General features: G+C 41.8%; 1 protein-coding gene across 1 annotated transcript in view; it reads left to right on the top strand.

The window, feature by feature from the left end:
• LOC135548627 (delta-sarcoglycan-like) overlaps positions 1 to 19,919 on the top strand; it is a 92,964-nt gene that overhangs the window by 55,654 nt on the left and 17,391 nt on the right. Inside the window, exon 6 of the mRNA XM_064978428.1 lies at positions 9,667 to 9,739. Coding sequence (XP_064834500.1) covers positions 9,667 to 9,739 — 73 coding nt within the window. The remainder of the gene's footprint in view (positions 1 to 9,666; positions 9,740 to 19,919) is intronic.

A 19,919-nucleotide genomic window follows, 5' to 3' on the forward strand; every position in this document is an offset into this window, starting at 1 on the left:
ATGCTCTTGTGACTGAATGGAAGCAAGACCCCCCCCCCCCCCCGGCTTAGACAGGGCTTAGAATGTTTCATTCCAAAAATACATGTAAAAAATATGTGCACATCTATCCCATCCCAATCGATATACATCTATGCAATCATGATAGCCAAAGGTAATTTAAACATTGATTGATCCTATGTGTAGATACAGGTCTGCTATCATAAGAAAGGCCCTTGAACATCCTCGTGTGAATACAGCAGTAGATCCAGATATCAGCTCAGCAGCAGTGCTATCCCAGTTAAATACTACTGATGTGGAAGACCCGCAGGCCATGTAATGTGGGTGCAGCCGTAATGCCTACTGATATGTCTGGATAAACAACCTAACCTCTCACTGGGAGGCCCGGTCTGTACAGACTGTGCTACATAGGCTATTTAAAAACACGTCTCACATTTGTCATCCTTTGCCCATAGACTCTTCTCCATCGCCTCCCTCTATCCCACCACCAGTCGCTATGGAAGACATTAAGTGAATGTTTATGAGGCCTCCAAACACTAGTGATATATCCTGCTGCATGCTTCATAAGGCGCTGATTGATCAGCAGGAGACTGGCGGACTGGGAGGGTCGAAGGAGACGTAATGGAAACACATTGACAAAATAATTTCAGAAGGGACATTATGTGGGAAGTTGGAAATAAAACTAAAATGGCTTTATCGATCTTTCACTCAATCTGTTTATGGACGTTTATGGCCCGGTGCATTACAGGATGTCACTGGGAGAGTCGGCCCAGTCAGGTTCCCAATGGAGCGTTTAGAGAGAGGTGTGTGAATGTGAATGCATGTGAGTGTGCGCGTTTACAAACGTGTGAGCGTGTGTGTGTAAGCACGCTTGTGCACACATCAAATCAAATTGTATTTGTTACATGCGCCGAAAACAACAGGTGTAGTAGACCTAACAGTGAAATGCTTACTTACAAGCCCTTAACCAACAATGCAGTTTTAAGAAAATACCTTAAAAAAATGAGATAAGAATAACAAATAATTAAAGAGCAGCAGTAAACACTGAAACAAAAGCGGGGCTATATACAGGGGGTACCGGTACATAGTCAATGTGCTGGGGTACCGGTGTCGAGGTAATTGAGATAATTTGTGCATGTAGGTAGAGTTATTAAAATGACTATGCATAGATAATAACAGATAATAAAATGTGCACGTGTGTGGTTGTCTATGTATGAAAGTCGACTAAAGTCCATAAGGTGATGTGTATATACAAGTGAGAAGATATTGGTCGATTGAATCTCATAGGCTGGCTATTGATTTAAGGCCATACGTAGTACAACTAAGCTTTGATCCTATCCAGCACTGCTCCCTATGTTGATCCCCATTGTGTTACTAGATACCCAACTATGCAGTATTCTGCATATGGGGAATATCAAACATTCACTATTACAGTGTCCATATTAGGACTGCATCACATTAACTTGCTCTCTAATTAAGATGTGAAAGTGAAAACATTATAGACACTGTGTCATATGAATAATACCAAAAAGGCACATACTGTACTGCTACAGTCCTTTCTCCTAACTAACAGTACTGATCTGTCAGTTAGGCTGAATGGCACCACAGACTCAGCCACACACTGTGCATACAGCCAAAGGCTAAAGGCAGCCTTTATCTTCCCACAATGATTTTGTTTCCTGGTCTTGATCTGACTACGGCTGCAGTCTGTATGTCCACAATGAGTTGCTTTAATCATTTCTCTCCCAGGGGCTTTGATCATCTATTATTTTCATCTATGGACTGTGGCTAGCTGGCTGGTAGTAGTGTTTGAGAGAAGGCTGTCTGAGCCCTACTGTGTCAGAATGGGGAAGTGATGTTGTGTTTTTTGCTATACTGCACTGGCCGTTTAGTACAGATTTTACAGGTTCTAACTCAATGTGTTAATGCCGTGTTATGCATTTTGCCAAAACCATGCTGGGTTATATTGTTGGTTGAATCCCTCTTAACTGTAAGAATACACCTACTGAAACAAACTTCAACAGACTGTACTCAACTTAAGTGTGATTTTTTTTTTTTTTTTTTGCCAAAAGAGGCCCATCATCTGTAAATCCCTCCCCAAAACTGGCTTTGACTGTACAGTATTCTGACATGCTGCTGTCTTGACAGCTCATCACACACCCTCACCATGTATTCTCTGAACATAACATTACATATGGACAGCCTCTATTACTCTTCATGGATATGGTTGGCAAGTTTGAATGGTTTGTGTATCTCACCGATCAATGTCAATCTCGGCTGTCAGGCGGGGGGCTGAGTTTTCCTCTGTCAGCATTTTTACACAAAAAAGTAATTGTGAAATTTGTTACATTTGTTACCACTAAGCTGGCACTGTATTGACCACCTTTCTCTCCATAATATAATAGTCGCTTACCGTAGGAGACACCATAAAGGGAAATATCTCCCCATAAAAGCTGCATCGCGACTCTTTTCCATACCATTTGAGCAAAGAGCAATGTTTTGGCTGTGAGGCCTGGATAATTACTTGAAGGGCTCATGGCTACAGTGTAGAAATATGTATGAACGTTTTATTTCTGCTCTGTAAGTCGGTGGGTTACTTGTGACAGGCTATTTGGGGTCGAGGACTGTGGGATGTCTCCTATCCACTCTTAGAAAAAAACGGTGCTATCTAGAACCTGAAAAGGTTGTTTGGCTGTCCCCATAGAACACTTTGAAAAAAAAAATTGGTTCCAGGTAGAACCATTTAAGTTTCAGGTAGAACCCTTTCTTCAGAAGGTTCTGCATCAACCCAAAATAGTTCTACCTGGAACCAAAAGGTTTCTCCTATAGACAGTAGAACTCTTTTGGAACCCTTTTTTTCTGAGTGTAGTCTCATTAGTCTGTGGGTATATGCATGTGCTGTTGTCTACATTAAGTTACAGGCACACAATACATTACAATTCTTGTAAATATTTAGTGATAGTTCTGTAACGACCCTGGGTTTATAAGCACGGAAATCGAGTCTGCCGCATGAGCAAGCATTTGCGGCACAGTCGATAGCGCGCCGGACCTCGGGCTCGAAGGTCGAGGGTTCGAGACCTGCTCCCTCCTGTTTCATTACACTGGTATCGGAAGTGATGGGACAGTGCGTGTGCTTGACCGGTGAGCGCGTTCCTGTAAGACGTAGAAGCGCGAGGACGCGCTCTTTGAAAGGAGGGAGTAGTGTAACGACCCTGTTTTAAAAAAAAAAACATGATCGGTGTGTTGAAACGTTTATTTTGGTTGCCGATTTTCCGCATTTATCAAAGCCCAATCAGGTAGCCTGATTTTAGATGTGCCCATGTAAACGGGACTATTAGGGAAATCGTTATTGCAAAGCATGTAAACATTTAAATCGAACTGTAATGAAACAGGCCTTCGAGCCCGAGGTCCGGCGCGCTATCGACTGTGCCGCAAAAGCATGCTCATGGTTGGAAAGATTGCTCAGAAAATCTGGGGCCTCATTTATAACCGTTGCGTAAATTTCACACTACATTTTTGGATGCGCCATTTCTTAAAAGTCTGCGCATATACTGTACAACAATATTGAGAATTATAAACTTGGCGCAATCCATACATACACGTTTCCCGTTATCAATCAGAACTGTCGTAAAACGGTGCATGCGTGAACGAGCCTGAAAACTCAGCATGAAAAACGCCTCCATTCACCTTTTCTGGTGACAGTAACGCCATTTATTTGCTGTATAATTTTGAACTATTGTGATTAGACCACGGCATGCAAAAGATTAATCTTTGTTCAATATTTAGTTTATCAATAGTTTATTGGGTTTATATGTCCTGTGTTGGTATAGGCTCTGAGATTAAATAGACAATGATGTTGTGCTCTTATCGCACAGCAATGCTGTAGCCTACCCATACTGTCAAATATTTAACATACACTACTGGTCTATTTACTTTGTTGGCAGAATGTTTTCATCTTTAGCAGTAATTTATGCTGTATCTGGAAAAGGACTGTGTCAGTTTCTGAATGGGAAAACAATGGCACATTTTTATTTATTTTTTAAATTTCACCTTTATTTAACCAGGTAGGCAAGTTGAGAACAAGTTCGACCTGGCCAAGATAAAGCAAAGCAGTTCGACACATACAACGACACAGAGTTACACATGGAGTAAAACAAACATACAGTCAATAATACAGTATAAACAAGTCTATATACGATGTGAGCAAATGAGGTGAGATAAGGGAGGTAAAGGCAAAAAAAGGCCATGGTGGCAAAGTAAATACAATATAGCAAGTAAAACACTGGAATGGTAGATTTGCAGTGGAAGAATGTGCAAAGTAGAAATAAAAATAATGGGGTGCAAAGGAGCCAAATAAAATAAAAAAATACAGTAGGGAAAGAGGTAGTTGTTTGGGCTAAATTATAGGTGGGCTATGTACAGGTGCAGTAATCTGTGAGTTGCTCTGACAGTTGGTGCTTAAAACTAGTGAGGGAGATAAGTGTTTCCAGTTTCAGAGATTTTTGTAGTTCGTTCCAGTCATTGGCAGCAGAGAACTGGAAGGAGAGGCGGCCAAAGAAAGAATTGGTTTTGGGGGTGACCAGAGAGATATACCTGCAGGAGCGCATGCTACAGGTGGGTGATGCTATGGTGACCAGCGAGCTGAGATAAGGGGGGTCTTTACCTAGCAGGGTCTTGTAGATGACATGGAGCCAGTGGGTTTGGCGACGAGTATGAAGCGAGGGCCAGCCAACGAGAGCGTACAGGTCGCAATGGTGGGTAGTATATGGGGCTTTGGTGACAAAACGGATTGCACTGTGATAGACTGCATCCAATTTGTTGAGCAGGGTATTGGAGGCTATTTTGTAAATGACATCGCCGAAGTCGAGGATTAGTAGGATGGTCAGTTTTACAAGGGTATGTTTGGCAGCATGAGTGAAGGATGCTTTGTTGCAAAATAGGAAGCCAATTCTAGATTTAACTTTGGATTGGAGATGTTTGATGTGGGTCTGGAAGCAGAGTTTACAGTCTAACCAGACATCTAGGTATTTGTAGTTGTCCACCTATTCTAAGTCAGAGCCGTCCAGAGTAGTGATGTTGGACAGGCGGGCAGGTGCAGGCAGCGATCGGTTGAAGAGCATATATTTAGTTTTACTTGTATTTAAAAGCAATTGGAGGCCACGGAAGGAGAGTTGTATGGCATTGAAGGTTGTCAGGGACCTGTAATCAGAATGTTTTCAATTCAACAATGTTTTATATCAACTTTTCCCCCAACCTAAATATGATGGACTGCTTTTGAATTTTGAAACATTGTAGGGCAGGCTACTAAAAAAATGCAATTACAGTACTTACAGTAGTTACAGTTGTATTTTTTGTGTGTTTTTGTTCTACTTGACTTTGATTTATGAGTTATAGTACTACTGGTATTCATTACTGCATTGTTGGGAAAGAGCAAGCAAGAAAGGTATTTAACTCTAGGCTACTTGTGCACATGACAATAAAACTTGAAACTTGATACATACTGTAGGCTACTTCAATGTAAAAGATTATCAGTTGAATTCGACTGTATATCCATATTATAAACCGCGCTGCCTATGATATTGCAAAACTTGAAATACATATAGCCTATCTATTTACTAGGCTACTGAGTCCAATTAAATGAGAGATGTGCATGGTAATTTGTTGTATGTCTCCATTGGGAAAATGAACCCATCACGGCCAGAAAAGGTGAGGAATATATTCTGCAATGGTTACGAAATTCCTATGTCTAATTATTTTAGACTCTAAATATAAAACACACAGATTCTTAATCTTCTCACTAATGGCAAATTGTTACATTCTTGTTAATATGTTTTACTATTAGAAATCTTTTAAGAATAAGCTTTTCATCATATCCCCCATTTTCACAAAATACTTACTTGTCAGCTGGCAATACAACGTTTCAACCACTAACGTTTGCAGCGTTTACAGCGTTTTGAGTCTTCTTGGGTATGACGCTAAAAGCTTGGCACACCTGTATTTGGGGAGTTTCTTCCATTCTTCACTACAGATCCTCTCAAGCTCTGTCAGGTTTGATGGGGAGTGTCGCTGCACAGCTATTTTCAAGTCTCTCCAGAGATGTTCTATAGGGTTCAAGTCTGGGCTCTGGCTGGGCAACTCGAGGACATTCAGAGATTTGTCCCGAATCCACTCTTGCATTGTCTTGGCTGTGTGCTTAGTGTCGTTGTGCTCTGGAGCAGGTTTTCATCAAGGAACTCTCTGTACTTTGTTCCATTAGTCTTTCCCTCGATCCTAACCAGTCTTCCAGTCCATGCCGCTGAAAAACATCCCGACAGCATGATGCTGCCACCACCATGCTTCATCGTAGGGATGGTGCCAGGTTTCCTCCAGACGTGATGCTTGGCATTGAGGCCAAATCTTGGTTTCAATCTTGGTTTCATCAGACTAGAGAATCTCGTTTCTCATGGTCTGAGAGTCTTTTAGATGCCTTTTGGCAAACTCCAAGAAGGCTGACAAGTGACTTTTACTGAGGAGTGGCTTCCATCTGGCCACTACTGTAAATTCCTGATTAGTGGAGTGCTGCAGAGATGGTTATCCTTCTGGAATGTTCTCCCATCTCCATAGAGGAACTCTGGAGCTCTGTCAGAGTGACCATTGGGTTCTTTGTCAACTCCCTGGCCAAGGCCCTTCTCCCCCGATTGCTCAGTATGGCCGGGCGGCCAGCTCTAAGGTAGCCAGCTCTAAGGCAGCCAGCTCTTCCCCAGATCTGTTCCTCGACACAATCGAGGATGGCTTGGTTTTTGTTCTGACATGCACTGTCAACTGTGGGACCTTATATAGACAGGTGTGTGCCTTTCCAAATCATGTCGAACAATTGAATTTACAACAGGTGGACTCTAAACCCCCTAAAAGTGGAGTTTTTTTATGTCTCGTCCATGTACGTTACAACACAGAAGTCCAGTGACAGTCTCATAGCCATTCCCTTCACCCCTGCTGAGGAGATGTGACTCCTAGCAGCAAAGCTGTCAAAGTAAAAGAATGGATCAAACTTCCCCCACCGAGCTAAGCTCTTCAAACCCAAAGCAGAGCAGACCCCCTGCCAATCCTGCGCCGAAGAGGAGGACCAACGCTGCCGGGCTGCTGCCAATACATATACAGTGCCTTCAGAAAGTACTCACACCCCTTGACTTTTTCCATATTTTGTTGTGTTACAATCTAAATTTAAAATTGATAACATGTAGATTGTGTGTGACTGATCTACACACAATACCCACGAAATGTAAAAGTGGCATAAGGTTTTTATAAATGTTTACAAATTAATTAAAAATGGACAGCAGAAATGTTTTGAGTCAAAAAGTATTCAACCGTTTTGTTATGACAAGCCTCAATATGTTCAGGAGTAAACATTTGCTAAGCAAGTCAAACAACAAGCTGAATGGACTCACTCTATGTGCAATACTAGTGTTTAACATACCCCACACATACAATTATCTGTAAAGTCCCTCAGTCGAGCAGTGAATGTCAAGCACAGATTCAACCACAATGACCAGGGAGGTTTTCCAATGGTTCGAAAAGAAGGGCACCTATTTTTAGTTGGGTTATCAAAAAAGCAGACATTGAACATCCCTTTGAGCATGGAGCATTTATTATTTACACTTTGGATGGTGTATCAATACACTCAGTCACGACAAAGAAACAGGCACACTTTCTAACTCAGTTGCCGGAGAAGGAAACCGCTCAGGGATTTCACCATGAGGCCAATGGTGATTTTAAAACAGTTACAAAGATAAATGGCTGTGATAGGAGATAACTGAAGATGGATCAACAACATTAAATTATAGTTACTTATTAATGCTAACAGAGTGAAAAGAAGGAAGCCGGTACAGAATAAAAATATTCCAAAACATGCATCCTGTTTTTAATCAGGCACTAAAGTAATACTGCAGTAAATGTGGCAAAGAAATTCACTTTTTATCCTGAATAGAAGGATTTGTTTTTGGGCAAATTCAAGACAACACATCACTGACTATCACTCTTCATATTTCCAAGCACGGTGGTGGCAGATGTTGACATACACTCAATTAGTATTTGGTAGCATTGCCCTTAAATTGTTTAACCTGGGTCAAACGTTTCAGGTAGCCTTCCACAAGCTTTCCACAATACGTTGGGTGAATTTCGGCCCATTCCTCCTGACAGACCTCCCCACTCTGCAAGCCATCGGCCCGTCGCTCAATACCACACTGTGACGCCAAATCAATGGACATAATCTCTGAAGCCACAGATCTATATGGGCCGCCATGTCCAACAAGTCTCACCTACTCCACATAGTTAACTTTGGCTCTGAGCTACTGTAGTCCCACCCTGTGCTATTGAATAAACCTTAAGGTTAGGGTGCTGCATCACAGTAAGCAGAATCAGGCTAGTGGATCAAAGGTCTCTCAACTAAATGTTATTTCAAAGTTCGTTGAGTCACCATAGGGACAAAAAAACACCTAGAAAAAAAGGGTTATTTCAATTATAGGAACGGGATGATGGCCGAGTACCAGAGTACTTGAGAAAATTTACAGGGCCGTAATTACTTTAGGGTTGTTCTTAAATTACAGCTCTCAGCTTTTCGCTCTGAAAGCGGCGAGGATAAATATGCAAAGAGAAGCGCTCCCTCGCCCATGTGGAAAGATAACTCTGTGCTTAACGATCTGTTCTAGGAGGAGCTCTTCTGTTCTGATGTACAGTCTTCAGAAAGTATTCACACCCCTTGAATTCTCACACATTTTGTTGCTTTACAAACAATAGTACGCAAGTTTAAACACCATGGGACCACGCAGCCGTCATTCCGCTCAGGAAGGAGGCACGTTCTGTCTCCTAGAGATGAATGTACTGTGGTGTGAAAAGTGCAAATCAATCCCAGAACAGCAAAGGACCTTGTGAAGATGCTGGAGGAAACAGATACAAAAGTATCTATATCGACAGTAAAACGAGTCCTATATCGACATAACCTGAAAGGCCGCTCAGCAAGGAAGAAGCCACTGCTCCAAAACCGCCATAAAAAAATCTGGACTACGGTTTGCAGATGGGGACAAAGATCGTACATTTTGGAGAAATGTCCTCTGTTCTGATGAAACAGAAATAGAACTGTTTGACCAATTGACCATGCTTGGGGTCATTGTCCATTTGGAAGACTCATTTGTGACCCAGCTTTAACTTCCTGACTGATGTCTTGAGATGTTGCCTCAATTTATCCACATAAATTTCCTGCCTCATGATGCCATCTATTCTGTGAAGTGCACCAGTCCCTCCTGCAGCAATGGACCCCCACAACATGATGCTGCCACCCCCGTGCTTCACAGTTGGGGTGGTGTTCTTCGGCTTGCAAGCCTCCCCTTTTTCCTCCTGACAGAGCTGCCGTAACTGATTGAGGTTTGTAAGCCTCCTTGCTCGCACATGCTTTTTCAGTTCTGACCACACATTTTCTATAGGATTGAGGTCAGGGATTTGTGATGGCCACTCCAATACCTTGACTTTGTTATCCTTAAGCTATTTTGCCACAACTTTGGAAGTATGCTTGGGGTCATTGTCCATTTGGAAGACTCATTTGTGACCTAGCTTTAACTTCCTGACTGATGTCTTGAGATGTTGCCTCAATTTATCCACCCAGTTCTCCTGGCTAATGTTGTGGTTCTGTGATTGCAGGTGCCGAGGGAGCCGTGTTCAGCAACTCTGTGGAGACGCCACACGTCAGGGCCGAGCCCTTCAAAGAGCTACGGTAAAATACATTTCTCTTTGAATAATTCCTCCTGATGCGCACAAATATTGTAGATACAAACTGTACATACATATTTACACACACAGCTACACACAGCTATAACACCATGCATCACCTTTCTCATGTTCTATGCATTTATAATCAAACAACATTCAACAACAAAAAACTGATGGGGAATTGCTGTGGCATGTCACTGGGTTGCTATTATAAAATGATAATAGCAACCCAGGTCCTCTGCTCCCGTCGTGGGCAGAGGACCTACTGTACAGTTTAGTTTGTGCTGGTGCATTTGGGCTGGCTGAAGATTACAGGGCATTTCCTTAAGCCATGGTGTGTCGCTCAGCAAGAGTGAGGGTGTGATTTGGATTATTGCCTGTGAAATGATTTACTAACCCAGGGTTTTCCAAACTCGGTCCTTGGGACCCCAAGGTGTGCAAATTTTATTTTTTGCCCCTGTACTACACAGCTGATTCAAATAATTAACTCATCATCAAGCTTTGAATCAGATGTGTGGTGTTTGGGGGAAAAATGAATGTGCACCCTTTAGGGTCCCGAGGGCCGAGTATGGGAAGCCCTGCTCCAGCCCCATGCATACTACCAATGTGCGCTGAACCATTTTGCGCTGGAAAAAAGACAAAAGCAACATGTGAGTTTTTCTCCTTTGCCAAGATAATCCATCCACCTGACAGTTGTGGCATATCAAGAAGCTGATTAAACAGCACGGGCGCTTGTGCTGGGTACAATAAAAGGCCACCCTAAAATGTGCAGTTTTGTTTCACAACACAATGCCCGAAATGTCAACATTTTTGAGGGAGCGTGCAATTGGCATGCTGACTGTAAGAATGTCCACCAGAGCTGTCGCCAGGTAATTTAATGTTAGTTTCTCTACCATAAGCTGCCTCCAACGTTGTTTTCAAGAATTTGGCACTACGTCCAATCAGTCTCACAACCGCAGACCATGTGTAGCCACGCCAGCCCAGGACTTACACATCCAACTTCTTCACCTGCGGGATCATCTGAGACCAGCCACCTGGGCAGCTGATGAAACTGTGGGTTTGAACAACCAAAGAATTTCTGCGCAAAATTTCACAAACCGTCTCATGGAAGCTCATCTGCGTGCTCGTTGTCTTCTCCAGGGCCTTGACTTGACTGCAGTTCTGCTTCGTAACCAACTTCAGTGTGCAAATGCTCACCTTTAATGGGTACTTGCACGCTGGAGAATCTGTCATTCATTCATTGCTATGATCATTGCTTTCTTCCGGTTGTCATCTCGTACATGTGGCAGAAATGAACAGAACAGAAATGGCAAAGAATCACACCACCCACAAGTCCCGTATGGCCCACAGGAATGGGATCAAGAAGCCCAGATCAAACCGCTATCAGTCCATGAAAGGGGTCGTAACTAAGTTCACGAAGAACATGCATTTCTCCAAGAAGCACAATTAGAAAGGCCATAAGACAGCCAATACAGCAGCCAAGAAGATCGCTGATGCAGCACCCGGTAGCCCTTAGACTGGGTGGCTACTCTCTGTGTATCTCCAAGTTCCATTAACTTATGCACAATAAAGCTATGCTTTGTAAAAAAAAAAATTATAATATATATATACAGTACTAAACGAGTGAAATGTTTGGACACACTGACTGACTCATTCCAGGGTTTTTCTTTATTTTTACTATGTTCTACATTGTAAACTATGAAATAACACATATGGAATCAAGTGTTAAACAAATCCAAATATATTTTATATTTGAGATTCTTCAATGTAACCACTCTTTGCCTTGATGACAGCTTTGCACACTCTTGGTATTCTCTCAACCAGCTTCATGAGGTAGTCACCTGGAATGCATTTCAATTGACAGGTGTGCCTTGTTAAAAGTTCATTTGTGGAATGTTTTCCTTATTAATGTGTTTGAGCCAATCAGTTGTGTTGTGACAAGGTAGGGGTCGTATACAGAAGATAGCCCTATTTGGTCCATATTATGGCAAGAACAGCTTAAATAAGCAAAGACAAATGGCAGTCCATCATTACTTTAAAACATGAAGGTCAGTCAATCTGGAAAATGTCAAGAACTTTGAAATTATGAAATTGGCTCTCATGAGGACCACCACAGGAAAGGAAGACCCAGAGTTACCTCTGCTGCAGACTGGTACTGTATATATACACGTACATGCATATTGTGTATACACAAAAAATGCTATGATCATTGATATCCTGAAGAAGCTATCCAATTACAATTTAGGAGACCATCTTATCCATAGAAATTTACGTATATACATTTTCATACTGATCCCATGTGGGAATTTTTGTTTTGTGCACTTGGAAACAACGTTAGAGTGTAGCCTTAACATTAAAACAATTATTATCTGGGGTTTTTTCCTAGTCGCACAGTGCTCCCCCAAAAAACTCTTAGTCACACAGCAAAACATTTTGTTCCACTTTAGATCCCTTTTTACAGTGTAATATTAAACTGCTAAAGCCTTTGAACTGGTTCAGATGGTTTTGACTCTTTCTTCCAATTACCTGTAGCTAGGAGAAACTCTGTAAGCAATGTATACTCCTCCAGCAATTAGCTCTACTTCCTGTCCAGTAGAATGTCGATGGAGAACCATTCGGAAGCGTTATTTTGTGGATTCTGACATGTAGAGATCAATGGCCGTATCTTTGGCAGGACTGCTGCTTGGATCGGCCCTCACTACGCCCAGATCAATGCCCGGATGCTCATCAAAATTGAATTCAAGGAGCTTCTCACTCGTGAAGAGGGAAAGATAAATGAGTTTAGGTGCTGGCTGGCAAGTGGTTGAGTAGACATGGCAGGGGAGACTCATTGGTAGAGAGAGAGATAATGAATGTTAGCAATTTATGTTATTCTTTAATAACACAGACCCCAATGCAAATCAGGGGGAGGAAAATTGGTTTATTCGAAGAGGACAAATCATACAGGGAGGTAGATGGTCATTCTCCCCTGTCCTCAGTGATGCTCTCTCCAGTGGATCTCTCCTGTGATTATCTCCCAAGAACAAAGGGACAGCATGTAGTTTTATACCCAGCCCTAGCCTGTGGTTGACCAATTAGAATCCCTTGCAATAAAACTAGCCAATTGACAAATGACAAGTATCCTATTTCATAAGACATATTCCTCTCATGTCTCTGAACCATTGATCAATAATTCCCTATTACAGAAAAAACACTATTTCCCTTAATCGTTATTGCTCTATTGACTTCTTGTCCTTTTGACCTCTCGTCCTCTGTCTCTGCATTGTGTATTTATCTTTAACATATCTTCAACATATTCATACACTCCCCTCTAGACCATTTAAAAAAATAATGTATTTTTAGAAAACAATTAAAAAACATGAAAAAATAGACAGTATAAAAAACATTAGCAGTAAGCATAAAATCATTCACATTAAACACCTTGCATTTCTATAAAACACAAAGGGCACACAGTACTTGCTGTTACAATAAGAAATTGATTTCAAAAAAGTTTTAGAAAATAAGTATTAACAGGTGTAATGATGATGTCCCGATGTCCTGTATTAGGAGGAAACTCACACACACAAAAAATAACAATTGTCAATATTCAATCATCCTATTGGCAAGGTAATCATCCCCCAAGTCCTTTATAAGTGACCAGCTCTTCCACACGGGTATCAGTCTCACATAGATAACTGTTGGAAATGATGTTCTGACAGTCTGCTGGTAGTGAGAAATTCTTCTTCCGTTCCACTGGTTGCACTTCACCGGTGATCTTGTATTATTTCAGGTACAGTCCTTGAATCGAAGGATATTGCTGCAGCCTCAGACGACAGATTCTCATGTAACGAGGGAAACAAAAAGTAACATGTCCTGGTTTTAAGACAAATTCATATTTCATGGATTTCCCTAAGTAAGCAAGCCCCAATTTTCAGAAAAACGTTGGACATTTCACCTAGATATCCCTAATATGATGACTGTGGTATACAACATAGAAGCTTATCAAGTTCTGATCATCTTACTATGCCTCTTCACCCGAGATTTGCCGCCGTTTCCTAATCAATCAGTTCTTTATTCTCCAGGCTCCACGTTGTCATCAAAATGGACAACCTTGCAATGAATGACATGTAGCCATCGTGATTGCCCCTGTACTTTTACTTCGCATTTTGGCCCTAATGTGTCTGTTTCATATTTTTTTACCATCTCCCACTGTCCTGGTACTACATCATGTTCCCCCTGGGAGTTATACCCCACGCCTCTTTTAATTGTCTGTCTGCTGCCCCTACTGTTGTATGCAATAGTTACGCATTGTGTCACTCATGAAGTGAACGTCTGCTTTTCTCAAATCTAACATGCCTGGTATTATTACATTGTCCATTGTAGTAACTAACAATGCCCAGCCATCCTCACACCCCCCTCCACAATGCTTGAACCATCTGTGTATAAGATAAACTCAGGTTTTTCCAACGAATGACTCTATAAACCCATCAGAGTGATGATCCAAAACCAACTTACAACAGTCGTGTTCAAGTAATGTGGTATCTGTAGGATACATCAGAGTAGCTGGATTACATGGTGTCTTTTCAACTATACCCATGTCCCATAGATCTTTAATCACTACTTTAGTAGCGTCCATAGCTTCCTTGCTAATGGGATATTGTTTTGTTTAGGTGGGGCAACACCTGTCAAACACACTGGTTCCATATCCCAAGTTCCACACAAATGTTTCTTCATAGTACAAATAGGATGGTTCTGAACTGTAGATCCCTGCAGTTGTCTAATTTGCCACGTCACCTTTCCTTCAGAAAAGTTCAATGTAGAGTCAAGTTGCATAATAACATCAAGGCCTAAAATAGGTTGTTCAAATGAGCCTATCCACACCCCTGCATCAATCTTCAATGGACCAATAGAATTTGATAATGGTTTAGTCTGTTTCATATATGTGACCCCCTACTCCTGTGGCTCTCATCTTCTTGCCTGTGTACTGAGGACATACATGTCTTGCATAAGATATGGGCAATATAGTGACTTCAGGACCTGTATCTACTAAAAATTCTACTGCAAAGTTGTTAACCATCATGTTCCCATATATTCCATCCAATTTCAGCTGAGATGGGACGTAGAGGGAGTCCATTAGTTTACCTCCACAGCATCCAGCAAAATCTGCTGCTGAGCCGGAGAGAGCTTCTTAAATTTCTACATCAGCATTGTGTCGTTGGGGCTGTTGTCGTGATTCCATTTTCCCTTAGACGGACCCTGCTTCTCCTGGCCATTCCTCATAAGAACACATTTTCTTTCCGACATTCTTGTTGCCAGTGACCAGAAATCCCGCAATAATGACATACACCAGGTTTCTATTTTACTGAACGAATAATGTTGTTGGTTTCACTCGGAACCTGCACAAATCTGATAACAGCAGGTTTATAATGTTGATTTGTATTTGTATTTATTATGGATCCCCATTAGCCATGCTGCCAAAGCAGCAGCTACTCTTCCTGTGGTCTAGCAAGATTAAGGCAGTTTATACAATTTTAAAAACATTACAATACATTCACAGATTTCACAACAGACTGTGTGCCCTCAGGCCCCTACTCCACCACTATCACATATCCACAGTACTAAATCCGTGTGTGTGTGTGTGTGTGTGTGTGTGTGTGTGTGTGTGTGTGTGTGTGTGTGTGTGTGTGTGTGTGTGTGTGTGTGTGTGTGTGTGTGTGTGTGTGTGTGTGTGTGCATGTGCCTAAGCCAATATTTGTGTTGCTTCACAATCCCTGCTTCTTCCATAACGTGTTTTATTATCTGTTTTTAAAAATACAATTTTACTGCTTGTGTCAGTTATTTGATGTGGAATAGAGTTCCATGCTGTCTGGCTCTATGTAGTACTCTGTTACTCCCATAGTCTGTTCTGGACTTGGGGACTGTGAAGAGACCTCTTGTGGCATGTCTTGTGGGGTATGCATGGGTGTCCGAGCTGTGTGCCAGTAGTTTAGACAAACAGCTTGGTGCATTCAACATGTCAATACCTCTCATAAATAAAAGTAGTAATGAAGTCGATCTCTCCACCACTTTCAGCCAGGAGACATTACCATGCATATTATTAATATTAGCTCTCTATGTACATCCAAGGGCAAGCCGTGCTGCCCTGTTCTGAGCCAATTGCAATTTTCCTATGTCCTTTTTTGTGGCACCTGACCACACGACTGAACAGTAATCAATGTGCGACAAAACTAGGGCCTGTAGGACCTGCCTTGTTGATAGTGTTGTTAAGAAGGCAGAGCATCGCTTTATTATAGACAGACTTCTCCCCATCTTCTCCCCAGTACTATTAGTTTTTGAAATATTTAAGGCTAACTTACTCCTTGCCACCCACTCTGAAACTAATTGCAGCTCTTTGTTGAATGTTGCAGTCCTTTCAGTCGCTGTAGTATCTGATGTGTATAGTGTTAGGTCATCCGCATGCATAGACACTCTGGCTTTACTCAAAGTTAGTGGCATGTCGTTAGTAAAAATTCAAAAAAGCAAGGGGCCTAAACAGCTACCCTGGGGAATTCCTAATTCTAACTGGATTATATTTGAGAGGCTTCCATTAAATAACACCCTCTGTGTTCTGTTAGACAAGTAACTATTTATCCACATTGTATCAGGGGGTGTATAGCCATAACACATTTGTTTTTTGATGTCTCTGTGCAGTCGTGACAACTTGTCAATGTTGTCACCGTAGTTGTCTCTCCCAGTCATTAGTTCTGGAAACTTTTTTTCCCCCCGCAAATCATCATGTATGGATTGCATCAGCTGATGAGTGATTACCCTCAATTCCTCCAAAAATGGGGCATCTTCATCTTCCATGCCAGGTAACCCACTGTGTCTAACCACCTCTGCTCTAAACATTTCTTCAAAATCAACAAATGGTTCTTTTAGTTTTTGAACACATTTGGTTATCTCTCCCCTATTGGTACCCTTAAGGAAAACATGGATGGCTCTCCATCCATTGGCCACATCTTGCTTTTCAACACCCACAGCTCTATAAACCTTTTCTTCAAGTACACCATGTTCGCGGTTGTTCAGACCAAAGGCTAGTAACTGTAACCCATCATGAATATGTAGATTGTAGAGTTTCTTATAATGCTTCAAATGGTCTCACGTTTTTATACCCACTTCTCGGGGATGTTTAAAAGTTTTTGACCATTCATCCAACTGTTTTGGAAATGCTGATTTATGTGTGTTTACTGTCACCGGAGGTTTCTCTTTACTACCTTTTACAGTCTGTGTTCTAGTTGGCCTAAGGCATCGTTCGTCACCTCTGTCAGAATCTGTTGACTCAAAGCCAGGCAGTGCTGACCAGATGCTTGAAACCCGATCATTCTTGCGCGACTCAGCCTGAAGGTGGATTGAAGGAACACATGGTCCTCCACATGTTGGAGCCAAGTATGTTTTCACGACCCTTGCCTGTAATTGTTGAATATCTTCTTTCAAGGTTTTGATTTGTGAACCAAGAGCTTTCAAACTATCCTTATCTCTCTTCAATGTCCTGTCATGAGCTGCAATATCGAGACCATCCTGACTGGTTGCATCACTACCTGGTACGGCAATTGCTCGGCCTCAGACCGCAAGGTACTACAGAGGGTAGTGCGTACGGCACAGTACATCACTGGGGCTAAGCTGCCTGCCATCCAGGACCTCTACAGAGGAAGGCCCTAAAGGAAGGAAGGCCCTAAAATTTGTCAAAGACTCCAGCCACCCCAGTCATAGACTGTTCCCTCTACTACCGCATGGCAAGTGATACTGGAGTGCCAAGTCTAGGACAAAAAGGCTTCTCAACAGTTTTTACCCCCAAGCCATAAGACTCCTGAACAGGTAATCAAATGGCTACCTGGACTATTTGCAATGTGTGCCCCCCCAACCCCTCTTTTATGCTGCTGCTACTCTATGTTTATCATATATGCATAGTCACTTTTAATTATACAGTCATATACATACTACCTCAATTGGCCCGTCCAACCAGTGCCCCCCCGCATATTGGCTAACCGGGCTATATGCATTGCGTCAAGTCACCTGCCAACCCCTCTTTTACGCAACTGCTACTCTCTGTTTATCATACAGTTGAAGTCGGAAGTTTACATACACATTAGCCAAATAGAATCATAAAACGAGATGTTAAAAACTGTCCATTGTGCCAATAGATGGAATGCACTCGCATGAGATTTGCTGTGATGTTGACAGAGTGGCATGGAAAGTTTATTTCTTAGACTGGGTGAAGATGTCAATTTTGGGACACATCCTCAGTAGTGTGCCTTCGAATCAGTGGGTGTTTCGGCCTTTAATCACTAAACACCCTCATCAAAGGTGGCCAACTAAAGGGTGATCAAGCCTTAGCTTGTGTCCCATGCCCAATTAAGATGTCCCATGGGACTTTGCAAGGCAGGGGAGTCCTCTTCCCAACCCCAGCCCTACAGCTGACCGCATACCTCATATGCCCTCCTCAAGTTGGAGGGATCTGAATTGGGTTCTCAGGTGGGGGTTGGGGGTCATGAAGTTATAGCCCAGCAAGGGTCCTTCCGTTTGATCCAGATCCACTGGCTGCCTCTTTCAGCTGCCTGAGAAACTGCTCTGACGGTCTGCCGCAGAGCCTGTCCATGGATTCCAATTTCTTTCAGCAACCTGATGGTGGAAGAAGTCACGAATCCTCTGCATCCCACTTCAACTGGCCAGACTTTTGCATTCCAGCCACTCTGAGTTGCGTCTGCTGCCAATTCTGTGTAACGCAGTTTCTTACGCTCATAGGCCACTTCAACAGAGTTTTTCACAATTCCTGACATTTAATCGTAGTAAAAATTCCATGTCTTAGGTCAGTTAGGATTGGCACTTTATTTTAAGAATATGAAATTTCAGAATAAATGTTGAAAGAATTATTTATTTCAGCTTTTATTTATTTCATCACATTCCCAGTGGGTCCGAAGTTTACATACACTCAATTCATATTTGGTAACTTGGGTCAAACATTTCAGGTAGTCTTTCACAAGCTTTCCTCAATAAGTTGGGTGAATTTTGGCCCATTCCTCCTGACAAAGCTGGTGTAACAAAGTCAGGTTTGTAGGCCTCCTTGCTCGCACGTGCTTTTTCAGTTCTGTCCACAAATGTTCAATAGGATTGAGGTCAGGGCTTGTGATGGCTACTCTAATGCCTTGACTTTGTTGTCCTTAAGACATTTTGCCTCAATTTTGGAAGTATGCTTGGGGTCATTGTCCATTTGGAAGACCCATTTGCAACCAAGCTTTAACTTCCTGACTGATGTCTTGAGATGTTGCCTCAATATATCCACATAATTTTCCTACCTCATGATGCCATCTATTTTTTAAGTGCACCAATCCATCCTGCACTCAAATTATGTCAATTAGCCTATCAGAAGCTTCTAAAGCCATGACATAATTTTCTGGAATTTTCCAAGCTGTTTAAAGGCACAGTCAAGTTAGTGTATGTAAACTTGTGTCACACTGGAATTGTGATACAGTGAATTATAAGTGAAATAATCTGTCTGTAAACAATTGTTGGAAAAATGTCTTGTGTCATGCACAAAGTAGATGTCCTAACCGACATGCCAAAACTATAGTTTGTTGACACGACATTTGAGGAGTGGTTGAAAAACAAGTTTTAATGACTCCAACCTAAGTGTATGTAAACTTCCGGTTCAACTGTATATGCATTAACCATATCTACATGTACATACTACCTCAATCAGCCCGACTAGCCGGTGCCTGTATGTGGCCTCGCTACTGTTATTTTTCACTGTCTTTTTACTTTTGGTTTTATTTCTTTACTTACCTATTGTTCACCTAATACCTTTTTTGCACTGTTGGTTAGAGCCTGTAAGTAAGCATTTCACTGGAAGGTCTACATCTTTTGTATTTGGCGCACATGACAAATAAACTTTGATCTGATTTGATTCTCCCAAAATAATTTCTCATCCCGTTTTCTTAATTTGGCTAATACAGTTACAGACCACCGTATCTTTGTCAAGGAATTAGACATTCTCTGTATATTTCCCCAAGCTTTTTGTATATCAGACAGATTCCATATTCCATCTTTTGTCAATAATGATGGAATATTTATTTATTATCTATTGCCTACACTTCTCTACTTCGAAATGGTTCTTCATATCACTAGACAGTGAATTTAAAATATTTTCATGCTCACATCCGGAGGAGCTG

The sequence above is a fragment of the Oncorhynchus masou genome, chromosome 11 (genome assembly GCF_036934945.1).
Source record: "Oncorhynchus masou masou isolate Uvic2021 chromosome 11, UVic_Omas_1.1, whole genome shotgun sequence".
In the NCBI taxonomy this organism is placed as follows: domain Eukaryota; kingdom Metazoa; phylum Chordata; class Actinopteri; order Salmoniformes; family Salmonidae; genus Oncorhynchus; species Oncorhynchus masou.